Raw genomic sequence first — 15,058 nt, forward strand, 5'->3', positions numbered from 1 at the left:
AAGATGCTATCCTTCCTCCATTGCATGCTTTTAGCCCCTTTATCAAGTATAAGAAAGTTGTAATTTTGTGGATTGGTCTCTGTGTCTTCTATTCTGTACCATTGGTCCACCTGCCTGTTTTGGTACCAGTACCATGCTATTTTTGTTACTATTGCTCTGTAGTACAGTTTGAGATCTTGTATAGCTATACCTCCAGATTCACACTTCCTGCTTAGAATTGTTTTTGCTATTCTGGGTCTTTTGTTTTTCCATATGAATTTCATGATTGCTTTATTTATTTCTACAAGAAATGCCATTGGAATTTTGATTGGCATCACATTAAACCTGTAGAGAACTTTGGGTAATATCGCCATTTTGATGATTTTATTTCTCCCTATCCATGAACAGGGTACATTTTTCCATCTTCTAAGATCTTCTTCTATCTCTGTCTTTAGGGTTCTGTAGTTTTCATTGTATAAATCTTTCACCTCTTTTGTTAGGTTGATTCCCAAGTATCTTATTTTCTTTGAGGATATTGTGAATGGAGTGGTTTTCCTCATTTCCATTTCAGAAGTTTTGCTGCTGATATACAGGAATGCCTTTGATTTATGTGTGTTGATTTTATATCCTGCCACTTTGCTGAATTCATTTATTAACTCTAACAGTTTCTTTGTAGACCCTTTTGGGTCTGTTAAATATATTATCATGTCATTTGCAAATAGCGATAATTTAAGTTCTTCTTTTCCTATTTTTATGCCTTTAATTTCTTTTGTCTGTCTAATTGCTCTGGCTAGTATTTCAAGAACTAAATTGAATAGAAGTGGTGATAGAGGGCATCCCTGTCTTGTTCCAGATTTTAGAGGGAATGCCTTCAGTTTTTCTCCATTTAGGATGATGCTAGCCTGAGGTTTAGCATATATAGCTTTTACAATGTTGAGGTATGTTCCTGTTATCCCTAGTTTTTCTGGTGTTTTGAACATAAAGGGATGCTGTACTTTGTCGAATGCTTTTTCTGCATCTATCGAGATGATCATATGGTTGTTATCTTTAAGTCTATTGATGTGGTGAATAGCATTTATTGATTTCCGTATATTGAACCAGCCTTGCATCCCAGGGATGAATCCTACTTGATCATGGTGCACAATTTTTTTTGATATGCTTTTGTATTCGATTCACCAGGATTTTATTGAGAATTTTTGCATCCAAGTTCATTAGAGGTATTGGTCTCTAGTTTTCTTTTTTTGAAGTGTCTTTGTCTGGTTTCGGGATCAGGGTGATGTTGGCCTCATATAATGAATTTGGAAGAGCTCATTCTTTTCTATTTCTTGAAATAGCTTGAAAAATATTGGTATTAATTCTTCTTTGAAGGTTTTGTAAAACTCAGCTGTATACCCATCCGGTCCAGGGCTTTTCTTGGTTCTTAGTCTTTTCATGGCTTCTTCTATTTCTTCCTTTGTTATTGGTCTGTTTAAATTGTGTGTGTCTTCCTGACTCAATCTGGGCAGATCGTATGGCTTAAGAAATTTATCGATATCTTCACTATCTTCTATTTTATTGGAATATAGTGGTATGATTTTTCCCAATTTTTCTATTTTATTGGAATAAAAGTATTTCAAAATACTTTCAAATTATCTTCTATATTTCTGTAGTGTCTGTTGTGATATTGCCTTTTTCATCCCGTATGTTAGTAATTTGAGTTCTCTCTCTTCTTCTCTTCGTTAGCATGGCTAAGGGCCTGTCGATCTTATTTATTTTTTCAAAGAACCAACTTTTAGTTTTATCAATTTTTTCAATTTTTTTTTGTTTCAATTTCATTGATTTCTGCTCTGATTTTAATTATTTCTTGTCTTCTACTACATTTGCTGTTGTTTTGCTCTTCCTTTTCTAGGTTTTTGAGGTGTAGTGTGACGTCATTTATTTGTTGATTTTTTTTCTTTTTTTGAGGAAAGAACTCCAAGAAATGAATTTCCTTCTTAAAACTGCTTTCATTGTATCCCATAGATTTCGGTATGTTGTGTCTGTATTGTCATTTGTCTCTAAGATTTTTTATCTCCTCCTTTATGTCTTCTGTAACCCATTGATCATTCAGTAACATATTGTTCATTTTCCATGTGATGTAGGATTTTTCCTTCCTTTTTTTATCATTGATTTCCAGTTTCATTCCATTATGATCAGATATGGTGCATGGTAATATCTCCACACCTTTATATTTACTAAGAGTTGCCCTATGGCATAATATATGGTCTATCTTTTAGTAGGATCCATATGCTGCTGAGAAGAACGTGTATCCACTTGATGAAGGTTGATATATTCTATATATGTCGGTTAAGTCTAGGTAATTGATTGTGCTATTGATTTCTGTAGTTTCTTTATTCAGGTTTTGTCTAGAGGATCTGTCTAATGGCAAGAGTGGTGTGTTGAAGTCACCCATAATTATTGTGTTGTGGTCTATTTGACTCTTGAACTGGAGGAGAGTTTGTTTTATGATCGTTGCCGCACCATTGTTTGGTGCATACAATTTGATAATTGTTATGTCTTGTTGGTGAATGGTTCCTTTTAACAGTATATAATGTCCTTCTTTATCCCTTTTGATTAACTTAGGTTTGAAGTTGATTTTATTCAATATGAGTATGGCCACTCCTGCTTGGTTCAGAGGGCCATGTGAGTGGTATGATTTTTCCCAACCTTTTACCTTCAGCCTGTGTATGTCTCTTCCTATCATAGGAGTCTCCTGAAGGCAGCATGTTGTTGGATTTTTTTTTTTTTTTTTGATCCAGGTTACTAGCCTGTGTCTCTTGATTGGTGAATTTAGGCCATTAACATTTAAGGTTACAATTGAAATATGGTTTGTACTTCCAGTCATGTTTATTTATTTATTTATTTTAGTTTGGCTAGTTTTTACTTTTTGGTTATTTTCCTCCCCCTTTACTGAGATACCTCCCGCTGTTAGTTTTGGGCATTATTTTTCAATTCCTCTTCTTGTAGTATTTTGCTCAAAATGCTTTGCAGTGCTGGTTTTCTGGCTGCGAATTCTTTTAGCTTTTGTTTATCATGAAAGATTTTAATTTCATTGTCAAATCTGAAGCTTAATTTTGCTGGATACAGTATTCTTGGTTGGAATCCCTTATTTTTCAGTGTTTGAAATACATTGTTCCAGGATCTTCTCGCTTTCAAAGTTTGTGATGAAAAATCATTCGTTAACCTAATTGGTTTACCCTGAATGTAATCTGCCTCCTTTCTCTCATAGCTTTTAATATTCTCTCCTTGTTCTGTATGTTGGCTATCTTCATAATTATATGTCTTGGAGTTGGTCTATTATGGTTTTGAATGTTTGGGGTCCTGTAGGCTTTCAGGATTTGGCAATCCATTCCATCTTTCATCTCTGGGAAGTTTTCTAGAATTATTTCATTTAATAGGTTGTATATTACTTTGGTTTGAATCTCTATGCCTTCTTCTATCCCGATGACTCTAAAATTTGGTTTTTTATGACATCCCATATCTCCTGAATAGATTGCTTGTGAGATTTAAGCATCTTTTCTGTGATGACTATATTCTTTTCAAGTTGATAAACTTTGTCTTCATTATCTGATGTTCTGACTTCTACTTGATCTAGTCTATTTGTAATATTTTCGTTTGAGTTTTTAATTTGGTTTATAGTTTCCTGCATTTCTAGGATTACTGTTTGATTTTTTTTTTTTAAGATCTCTATCTCCTGGTAAAGCTCGTTCTTTGCCATTTGAATTTGTTTGTTTAATTCGTTTTCAAAATATACTTTCATTGCTTGAACTTTCTGTCTCATGTCTTCTCTAATATTCCTTTCCATCTGAGTTAGGTATGCCTTGAGTTCTTTCCCTATCCATGTCTCTGATGCTTCTAGGTCCTCCTGTAGATTTAAGTTGTCCTGCATTGTTTGTACTCCTTTTTCTCTTGTTTTTTCATGTTGTTTATGTTACTTTCCAGCTCTATTTGATTGCTGTATTTCTGCTCTCTCCTATAGATTTGTTTCGGTTTTGTATATCTCTGTTGTCTTTCCTTTGTGTTGGTAGACTATGCCTGCTAAAGTGGATTCTGCTGGGAAGGAATTCTGAAGGCCAAGCTCCAGTGACGTCAGCTCTCTGCTATGGCGGGCCCCAGGATCCTTGCTGGGGTGTCCGAATCGGGGGGTGGGACTGGACTCTCTCTGGTTGGTTTCAGCTCCTGGTCGCCAGAAGGTGGGTGATCTCTAGCCGCCCAGTCGCACTGTCGGTCTCCGGCGGGCGGGCGGTCTCCAGCCGCCCAGTTGCGTGGGCAGCGGGCAGGCTGTCGCCAGCGGACGGGTGATCTCTAGCCGCCCAGTCGCGTGGTCAGTTGCTGGCGGGCAGGCGGTCTCCAGTTGCCCAGTCATGCAGCAGCGGGTGGGCTGTCGCCGGAGGGCCTCTCGGCAGTTCAAACTGTACTCTGGGCCTGCTGTTTGCTGGGTGTGGAGGGTGGCTATTGGGAACCCCGGCACTCTATTGTTTTGATTTTTTCCGATGGCCCCTCCCCCAGCGCTGGCAAGACAGGTTTCGTTTTCACCGCTGATGGGTGGGGGAGTTGGAGGTCAGGTGTTGCTAGTTTTCCCTGCGTCTTTATGCAGGCTCGTTCTGATAATCCCTTCCCCGGAAAGCCTAGGAGAGAATTCCCTGCTGTATGGTAGATGGGTTGAGTAACACACACCTGTATTAGTGTTGCAATCTGTTAGAGACTGGTGGTTGTTACGTCAGCTCTCCAAGATGGTGGCCGCTGGCTTCCTTGGTGGAGTTTCTGTTGTGGGGGATAGAACTGGACCATTTCCTTCCCCGTCTGAAATCCCGAACTCAGCCCTGGGCTCAGTGAGGGCACAGCCGGCAGGATTCCACAGAATCTGTAGCAACGCTTCTCTCTGCTTGCTGGTAGCTTCTTGGTGGCGCCCCGCCATCTGTAGCTGCGGGGCGGGCCGTGCAGATCAGTCAGCCTGGATCTCCGGTCTCACAGTTGGCTCGTGTTTGAGACTCAATTACTGGACCTCGGTGCTCGAAATCCTTCCTCTAGGTTTCAGTGCATCCCCATTTTGCTGTAAATTCCTAACAAGATAGTTTTTTGTCATTCTAACTCGTTATTCACCTGCGCAGTGATGCAGTACATGGGGTGTGATGCACTCTATTTGTGCCCATCTTGGAGTCCCTCGAGTAAGCACTCTGATTCTGCTGAGAAGAATCTGCAGTGCACCTGTCCTCCATTGACATCTCAGGCAGAATCCAACTGGATGAAACTCATTACTGGAAGTTAAAATACATTTTTTTAAGATTATAGAGGGTGTGAGCCTACCAGAGAAGAGTTTCAACCTAGCCAGTTTTTTTCCTGAAAACTGCTGCAGTTAAATTATTTTATTAACTCTTTTATAACATATGTTTTCGTCTAATCTGTTCATTGGCTCTCTGTAATTGCACTCCACTGCGTGCCCTTACTCAGGTTTGCCAAACACACACTAGTTGATGTGACTCAAATTCAGGGTGTAGTCAGTAACCACTGTATGCATCTACATATAAGTTTTTTACCATAGTATAATATTTTGTAATTTTTTTCTTTGTGGAAACTGTATTGGAAAAGAAAGAAAACTTTTTAAAAACCAGTTTATCATTTTATTAAACTAGTTTTCCTATCAGTAAAAGTTTCACCAAAAGAAATTTAGATTTCTGTAAGCCTTTGCTTCCCTGAATAAAACAGTGGGAACAAGGCTTCTTTTCTATTTGATGTGACATAATTCAGTCTCAACACAAAAAGCTTATAATTAGATTGTTTTAAATGTTTAATGATGTGTAGCAAATGTGTATATATATATATATATATATATATATATATATATATATATATATAACTTACACTTTATACATGTTATATAGTATATATGTTATATATGGTAGAAGGTCCTCTTATTTTTAGTGGTAATTTATGAGTAGTGTTCGGTGTAATGAAGTTACTTCCTGATAGAAATATGCACATCAGTTAGTGTACTATTGGTAGTTTTCTCTCTCTCTCTCTCTCTCTCTCTCTCTCTCTCTCTCTCTCTCTCTCTCTTCTTTTAGCTGTCAATGGACCTTTGTTTTATTCATTTATATGCAGTGCTGAGACTTGAACCCAGTTCCTCACACATGCATGGCAAGCACTCTGCCACTGATCCACAACCCTAGCCCTCGTGTTGATAGTTCTCTATTGTTCTTCTATCCTGGTTTTATAGAGTTAGTAGACAAATGAATATAATATTTGGCTGATTTGCAGAGTATATATAACACTGTGATATAAAATATTTCAATTTTTAATGTGCACTTCTCTAGTTTTTAAATCTAATTCATTTCAAATCTGGAAAATTAGGGTCTCCTTAGAATACTGATTAGGCAATCTTCATATAATTCATTAGTTGTTTAATTTTACCAGACGACTATCTCTCAGATTCTTCCTCAGAATAGTGTTGGTCATTCATTTGGTGATGCACATCAAAGAGAAAAAGATGGTATAAATGGACATACAGAAGGTAAGAACCACTCATTATAAAATCATTGGATATAATGCATGTTTAAAACATGAGCACTAGTATGATTTAATAGTGGAAGAAATGAAAATAATAAATAGTATGGGAGTTGAAATAGTGTATCTTATGAAGTTACAACCACAGGGCAATTTGGAGTGGTCCTAGAGGAGCTGAGTTATTAGGTCCAGACCTGCTGAAATTGGAGGAAAGTTGGGACATAAGAAAGGGGAGAGAATTATTCAGAAATGAAGAATGAGAAAAGACTATAGACAAAAACAACCAAAAAAAAAGTAAGAAAGAAAAAGAAAAAAATAAGCAGATGCACATTGATGATGGCCTGATAAAACATTCCTTGGAAAGATTATGACTTCTAATACATCTACAAATTAGAGTACAAAATAGGGAGAATTTTAAATAGGTGAAATAAATGGCCAGGCACATGTTGCATGCCTATATTCCCAGTGGCTCTGGAGGCTGAAGACGGAGAAATAATTTTTATTTTAAAGCCAGCTCAGTAACTGAATAAGGCCCTCAGATATTCAGCAAAACCCTTTCTCTAAATAAAATATAAAAAGTGATGTGGATGTTGCTCAGTAGTTAGAAACCCATGGGCTCAATCCCCAGTCCCAATAACAAAATAACAAAGCAAAAAGAAACAACAAATAGGCATGTTAAGTTAGAGGAATTGGTAGAAGATTAAGCATGCATAAGAACTCTCAAATTTTATTCAATCATATGTTGGGGACCATGTACAAAATGTATGTTTTGACTCAGCAGGTCTTTGGTTCTACATCCTGAATACATTCAAAGATGCTTCCAATGCTCCTTGATCCACAGACTACATTCTGATTTGCAAGAGCAGTTGAATGAATTGCCCTTTAGAAAATCTAAATTAAGAGCCATTGTGTCTTAGTTCATGGCATAACTATATTAAATTACAGCATAAATCTTGCTTTGTTTTTCATTATGTCTGTTGGCAAAGGGGAAAAACAAATGGATGAAACAGAAATCGTATTTTTTAAAATATTTTTGTAGTTGTACACAATAACTTTATTTATTTATTTATTTATTTATCTATCTATCTATCTATCTATCTATCTATCTATCTATCTATTTATTTATTTTTATGTGGTGCTGAGGATCGAACCCAGAGCCTTGCACATGCAAGGCAAGCACTCTACAGCTGAGCCATAATCCAAGCCCCCAAATTGTATTTTTTAAAGATTTTTTAAGTTGTAAATTGACACAATACCTTTATATTATTTATTTTATATAGTGCGAGGATTAAACCCAGTACTTCACATGTGTTAGACAAGCGCCCTAAGACTGAGCCAAAACCCAGCTCCTAAAAAATTGTATTTTTAAGATACAGTTACTGCATTGGGAAGAAAAAAGTAGTGGGAATAATCTAAATAACAACAACAACAACAAAAAGAATCAAGACTACAGATCTAGAGATAGCTTTTAAAAATCAAAGGGAGGGGGTAGTGAGGAGGGAGTAAAATTAGCTAGGTAATTTTGAAGGTAATAATAAGGAGACTGAGGTAATGCATTTCAGCTGGTTTCACTATATTTGCCTTCAAACAAAAGTGAGAATTACTGGTCCAGAGATGGTTTTAAGCAGGGGAAACTGTTAGAACTGGGGCAACCAGCCACTTTAATTCCTTTGCTGCATAACTACCAAGTATAGGGAAGAATGGATACCAGTATTTGAGATCAGAAACATAGCATTTAATAAACATGGGGCATTTTAAAAGACAATTAGTTTTTTTCTTTAATGAAACCATGGCTTTGGGCATGCTAGGAATGCACTCAATTACTCTGCCAAGTCCTTTTCTCTAAATAGCTAGTATTCTGATATGACAGATATTTTATGAAAATCTTTGAAAGTCTAAGAAGTTATATCAAACAAGGCTCATTTTGTAAACAGCAGACTCTTTAGGTTAATTTGTTGAATACCAAAGCTGTTATTTTTTGTATATATGCTAATGAATTTGAAATATAAAATGTTATTCATGTCTGATAATTCTTTTACATTTCAGTTCACTTTTCCCCTTTGGATTACCATATATTAATATTTTATGCTTATTAAAAATTATTTATTAGATACAGTCCCTATGTCTTCTCAAATGAATGAATCAAGAAACTTAGAGTGGCTCAGACCAGAGGATATATTAAAAGAAGATACACCACTGTCCTCCATGGGTATGGAAAAATGATTATTTTAATAAGTGTATACCAAAGCTGATCATTTCTCAGAACTTTCCTCAATGCAAATGAATTATACTTTCCACTTGAAAGTTATCACAACTTTGGACTTACTATATTGTAGGACAAATGGAGGAACAGGATACATACCTGTAATAAAGTTAATTAAATGATTGTGATAGGCTACATTAAACATACCTGCTGTTAAATTATTTTCTTTATTTTATATATTTATGCCCCAAAGTTTCTCCTTTGCTCCTCTGATTAGATATCCCCATTCCCTCAATCAATCCGCACCTTTACTTGGTATGTGTGCATTCCCTATTATATTTGTGGTAATTGGAACTGTAATCTCACTTTTGAAAACCTAACTCTATGCTTAATTAAACTAATATTGGATGTTTTTCTTCAATATATTTGAATCATGCTGCTGTACTCAACAAAAAACAGCAAACACAGAAGTCCAAATGCTAAAATATTATTTATCAAAGCTAACCCATGGAACTTGACTCCATGTCAATTCAGCAGGAAGGTGTGGGTGATTTTGTCATATTCATGTTTTGTGGATTGTGTATCCCTTTTGCTTTTCAGTATTTCAGAATTTCACACATCCTGTTGTGAAGGTAATTATAAACTTCTATATTATCTTGAATTATTAACTGTGTATAGTATAAAATGTACAACATGTATTTAATATCTACTTTCCAAACCCATACACCATACAGCCTATCTTAGACAGGAGGTGTTTTCTTCAAAAGAATACAGTGGGGACAACAGAAGAAAGGATATGCAAATCAGGTAATATATATATATATATATATATATATATATATATATATATATATATATATATATATATATATATACACACACATACATACACACATACATACACATTCCAGTGTCTATATTGGCATACAAGTTTAAAATTACATCTTTAAAGTCACAAATAAATGATTTCTAAAAAAATCTTTATCTCAGACATTTTTAAAATTAAATTTCCCAGAATTTTTATACCTGTTAGGTGAATTATGAGGCCCTATTTTCCTCCAAAATTTTATAAAAACTTATTGCATAGCTGCCAATAATTTCCAAATCTTGGGAGATTAAAATAAAAATATGTGTCTGAACCCAGAGATTAAGTATAGTGTGTGAAATAAGACCCAATTAAAATTTAATTTCAATTCTAATATAATACCCACTTTATTGAATAATTACATTGAACCCGTGTTGTACTTTATGCAGCTGTGGATTCTATGTCCTTCATCAGTTTTGATTATCTCTGTATTAAACCATACAAAGTATTATTGTGTATTCTTTATATTATTCATTTTCTATAAAACTAATAGAGTATTTTTAGGAAATTACTCTTTTATGATTTTTATTGATCCAGAGTTGTAAATTCAAAAATACTTACACAAACCACTTTATATATTCCCTCTTCATGCTTTTCTTTCTTTTTTTGTTTGCTTTTGTTTTTAGTTTACTTTTCAATGGTGGGGACTGAACACAGATACTTTGGCATGCTAAGCAGTGGCTCTGCCACAAAGCTTTTTCTCTTATTAATTGGAAGTTTGGGTAAATCCAAAATTCAGGAAACTGACCCCCAAGCACTAAAATGAGTCCCTTAACATACAAAAATGAGAAATTCAAATATTACATGGTAAATCCAAAGAACTTAAACAGTTGGTGTGTTTTATTCTACATGTCATTTGAAACCTTGTGTAACAGTACAGAGCCTCTTATTCCAGAGACCCAGCTTTGTCCTTTATTACTTAATGGAACTTCATTCTACACTGGTCCCAGAAAATGATATATCCTCTATTTTTCATGGAACATTTTTTTTTTCCATTCTGGCCTGCTTCCCTCTATTTGGCACACCTGCCACCTTCTTATTCATTTCTGCTCATGCATATGCTCTCCACACTCATCCTATCTTCAGCATTTGGAGCCATCTAGCTACAATGCAAATGTGATTATAAACCTCTCTAGAAGATAAAAGGCCAGCTTTTAAAATTACCCAGAAATCTTTCATGAGTTCAGCCTAACACTTTATCCTTTCCCTTAATTTTACTGTCATCTTGATGGCTCCTCACCAATCCCGATATTTTCAGACAAATACTGACCCATTTAATGCTTCACTCTGTGTCTAGCTACAGCCTTTTAAGCTTTCCCCATTTTCTGCCTCTTACTGGTAACCTCATTCCTTTAGTCTCTGCTGAATCCTAGCTCTAGGAAAGCCATTATTCCTGGCACCTTTTTACTCTATTCTCATAGGGAACATAATAATTCTCGGTTCAAATATACTGTTGATGTTAAGGTGATATAAATGATGTCTTAAGTTCAGGAGCCAAAGGGCTATACAGGGGAAGGAGTAATTTACAAGTCAACTGGTAGATATTCAGTTGAACAGTGGCTGAAATGCTGAGATACATCAAGGGGTAAAAAGCAGTTTATGACAAGGAGATTGATAATCATGCAGGACTGAACAGACTAAGTCTTACAGAAGAACACATTTTTTAGAGTAATGTAGAAAAACTTTGCATATGCAAGATGTTCATTGATAACAGTAGAGAGAGTCTAAGTCACTGTGGAAATGACTACTGATGAATAGTTGTTTTAAAAAGTTACTGTTATGGGGAAGATAATACCAAATTGTGTGTATCCCCACATTTCTATAGTGTTTTTAAAATTTAATTCTGGCAAATTTTAATTCATCTTGAGTGGATATACCTTTGAGATATTCTTGTTTCTTAAACCTGATGATATATAGTGTCTCCTCAGGTAGACTGTTGAAGTTTTATACCACTAAAAACATTACCTGAAAAAAATTCTCTACTGGGTACAGTGGATCACCTCTAAACACAGCTATTGGGAGATTGAGACAAGAGCATGGCAAGTCTCAGGCCAAAACAAACACTTTAGAGAGACCCAGTTTCCAAAAATAAACAAATATACAACTCTGGCAAAGCTCTTGCCAATGTTGCAATGTTCTAGGGTTAAATCACTGAGTACACACAAGTATACCCCACCAATAAACAGTTAAAGAGGTAATAGCACCTAAAATTCAAGCTTATTATTACTTTTTATTTTTGGCAGACTATCATTCTCTCTAAATGTTCTAAGTTGTTTACGTAAATCTACATACATTTTTCAGCTGAACCACTTTGGTTCTCATCATCTGAAGAAGAGGAGGAAGGTCTTGATGACACCAAAAATAAGCAGCCACAGGTGTGTTCACTCAGATATATATTTTTAAAACTTCTGATTTCTTACTGTATTCCTTGTTTTAAGAAAGTCAATATGGGCAAATTTGATTACCTTTCATAACAGTGGTTTGAAATCTAAAGATGATAATTTAATATTGAAACCTAATAGAATTTAACTGGTTATAAATCTGAAAATAGCATTAAAATTCAGGATAACATGTAGATAAATATTATCCTTGTGATTCGGGCAGAATTTTTTCTGAATATTATTTGGGTTTAAGTGAAATGTTCACAAATCCATGTGTCTGGTCATAAATTTATATAAAACAATATTGTAATTAAAACAAAGAAAAAATAAAAATACCTATATCAGACATTCTTGCCACTACCTGGGATGAAGCACAGAAGGCAGACACAGAAGTATGGGAAGTGGAAAAATGTGCAAATTTTTATGGACTGATAACTAAATTCATAGGTTTTTAAAATATTCTTTGGACAATTTGGAAAGGAGAAGGGAGAATAGACACTGAGAAAAGCAGAGAGAATACAGTGAGTAAATGAAGGAGAAAGGGCTTCTTCTCATCATTCAGGTTTGGGAACATTATTGGGTGGAAAACTGGCTCTATTATTGTAAGGCATTTGAAGGCAGGGAAATGAGAAGCAGACTAAGTGCAGACTCAGACTCTCAGACTCTAATAGATCATCTGTGGGGATCCCTATTCAAAATGCATACTCCGACTTACCTGGCCTGCACATCTATGTTTTCTTCCATGTAAGGTGATTCCAATGATCACTATCTGTCAGCCACCATGTAAAGAGGTCAGGAAAGGATTTCCTTTTAGCAAAACTAAATGCAGAGCCCCTGGAACATCAAATGTAATAAAGTTATTGCATACATCTAGTTTTTATTCTGATCTTGTCTCTTGGCAAGTGATAAGAACTAAAAGTATAGAATTTATATTTCTTAGATCTAATCTTTAAATTGGGAATTAAGAAAGAGTGGTGGACTGGGGTTGTAGCTCAGTGGTAGAGTGCTTGCCTTGCATGCATGAGGCACTGGGTTCTATCCTCAGCAACACATATAAATAAATAAATAAATAAATAAATAAATAAACAAACAAACAAATAAATAAATAAATAAAATGAAGACATTGTGTCCATCTACAACTAAAAAAAAGAAAAGAAAAGAAAAATAAAGAGTGGGGATAATTCATAGACAAAATGGAAAATATAAAGAATCAAGACCAGAGATCAAGATGTTGCTTTTGAAAAGTTCCTGGGAAGGTGAAATGTGGAAGAAACAAAATAAGTTAGCTGGTTAATCTTGGAGGGAATGATGGGGAAACTGAGAGCATGCAATTCAGGGGCTATCAGTATATCTATCTTTCACAATATGTGAGAGATTGTAACTTGTCCATCATTTGAATCATGAGGGGCTTGTAAGTTGAGGAAAGATTCCAGCCATGACCATATTTTCTCCATACCTATCAGACATATTGCTTGCTGTGGATTAAATTGAGTCATTCTGAGGAGCAAAATTGCATTTCAGAATCATTCGTGGTTTTTAATGACAGCTCTGCTCTTTCTCTTCTTTCATCCCTCCCTCCCTCCCTCCCTCCCTCCCTCCCTCCCTTCCTTCCTTCTTTCCTTCCTTCCTTCCTTCTCCCTTTCCTCCCTCCCTGTATTTTTTCCTTACATAATTACTTTCTGAATTTCTTTCCTATTTGCCTGAAAATAAAATTTTGATCATGGGCATTCTAGAAATTCACTTCATTACTGAGCTACATCCTCATCCTTCAAAAGCTAATTATAATTTTTTGATAGGCCTGGCCTTTTATGAATACACTTAAAACACTGGCAAGTCACAGCAAACCAAACTCATTTGTAAACAGAACTCTTTATACAGTTTACTCTTTGAATATCCCAAATCTTTGTCATATATGCGTGTGATTTGTGTGTAATAATGTATTACTGTTATCAGATAAAGCTGTGCTCTTCCATTTCAACTTTCCTTTTAAATTTTTATGTCTCAAAAATTTAAACCAATCAAACCTTATTTCTTAGATGTGGAAACTATCTGTTCTCACACAAGGGGATCATGAAAATCTAATGTGTTTAAACCAGAGAATACAGGAATAGAGGATGCACAAGAGGAACCAGCATCCCACCTGAATATAAGAAACCAACAATAGGTGTCATAGCTTTCAGTGTCAAAATATGTATTTCAACTGACTCCTTCAGATATCTTTGTTGAGAAATGAACCTAACATTTCCCTGGGATCTGAACAAAGCTTTGGCCTTACTAAACAAAAATGAAAGGACAAATTCAGTAAATATATACATATTTAAAATTATAAAGATTAAATCTTTTCAATAGTATTTCAGTAAGATAGGTTCTATGGCTTGTTTTTGTTTTGACTTCACCTTTGCCATTGAATCTCTTAGGGACCTTCTTTGCTTCTCCACTAAAGGATTGTTGGATTCTCCATCAGTCTGTATCTTTGTATTGGTATATGTTTCCTTGTCTGTTTTATTTATGGTCATTGGACAAATAATCTCAGGTTTGTGAAATGAACAGCATGTTTCACAAAACCTATTCACAAAATTCCTTTGGCAGATTTTAGTCACATGATTGTTGTCAGCCAAACCAGCCAGCACAGAAACCCAGGAGATAGCATAATTTTTAGCACATCTGAACCATAGACCTCAGATGTATGTGGAGGCATCTGTAATGTATGAGTTGTTTTGTCCTCTTCAACTTTGCTTGATTATATACCCCTTTTGTTTTTCAGCCTCTAGGGATTCATCACGGAAAGGATTAGGCAAGTTGAAAGAAAAGACAGTCAAATTGGGTAAGTTTTACATTACAACACTTCAGGGAACACAATGTTAAAACACTTGAAATGCTACCAGTTTTTCTCACATGCAAGGTGGTTTTCCCAAAGAGGTGGGAGGATTTTCCTCACAATGTCATCATTAGTCACAGAAAATTATCTCTCCTCTGTGTTTCTGGGAATATCCCCTCAATTCTGAATTGTTTCCCCTACATATCATACTATTACATTCTCCCTATTTCCAGCCTTTGGAGTGAACTAGCTACCAAGCATCTCTTTAGAATGTGAAAGGTCAACCTTCT

The 15,058-nt window shown here is 35.5% G+C and overlaps 1 protein-coding gene across 1 annotated transcript in view; it reads left to right on the plus strand.

Annotated features, from left to right (window-relative positions):
• LOC139704445 (putative ankyrin repeat domain-containing protein 20A3) overlaps positions 1 to 15,058 on the plus strand; it is a gene marked incomplete at its 3' end in the record, with an annotated part of 70,560 nt that overhangs the window by 44,607 nt on the left and 10,895 nt on the right. Inside the window, exons 8-10 of the mRNA XM_071607289.1 lie at positions 4,206 to 4,436; positions 6,412 to 6,508; positions 14,715 to 14,774. Of these exons, the coding sequence (XP_071463390.1) occupies positions 4,206 to 4,436; positions 6,412 to 6,508; positions 14,715 to 14,774 (388 nt within the window). The remainder of the gene's footprint in view (positions 1 to 4,205; positions 4,437 to 6,411; positions 6,509 to 14,714; positions 14,775 to 15,058) is intronic.

Source organism: Marmota flaviventris, unplaced genomic scaffold (assembly GCF_047511675.1).
Source record: "Marmota flaviventris isolate mMarFla1 unplaced genomic scaffold, mMarFla1.hap1 Scaffold_61, whole genome shotgun sequence".
NCBI lineage: Eukaryota > Metazoa > Chordata > Mammalia > Rodentia > Sciuridae > Marmota > Marmota flaviventris.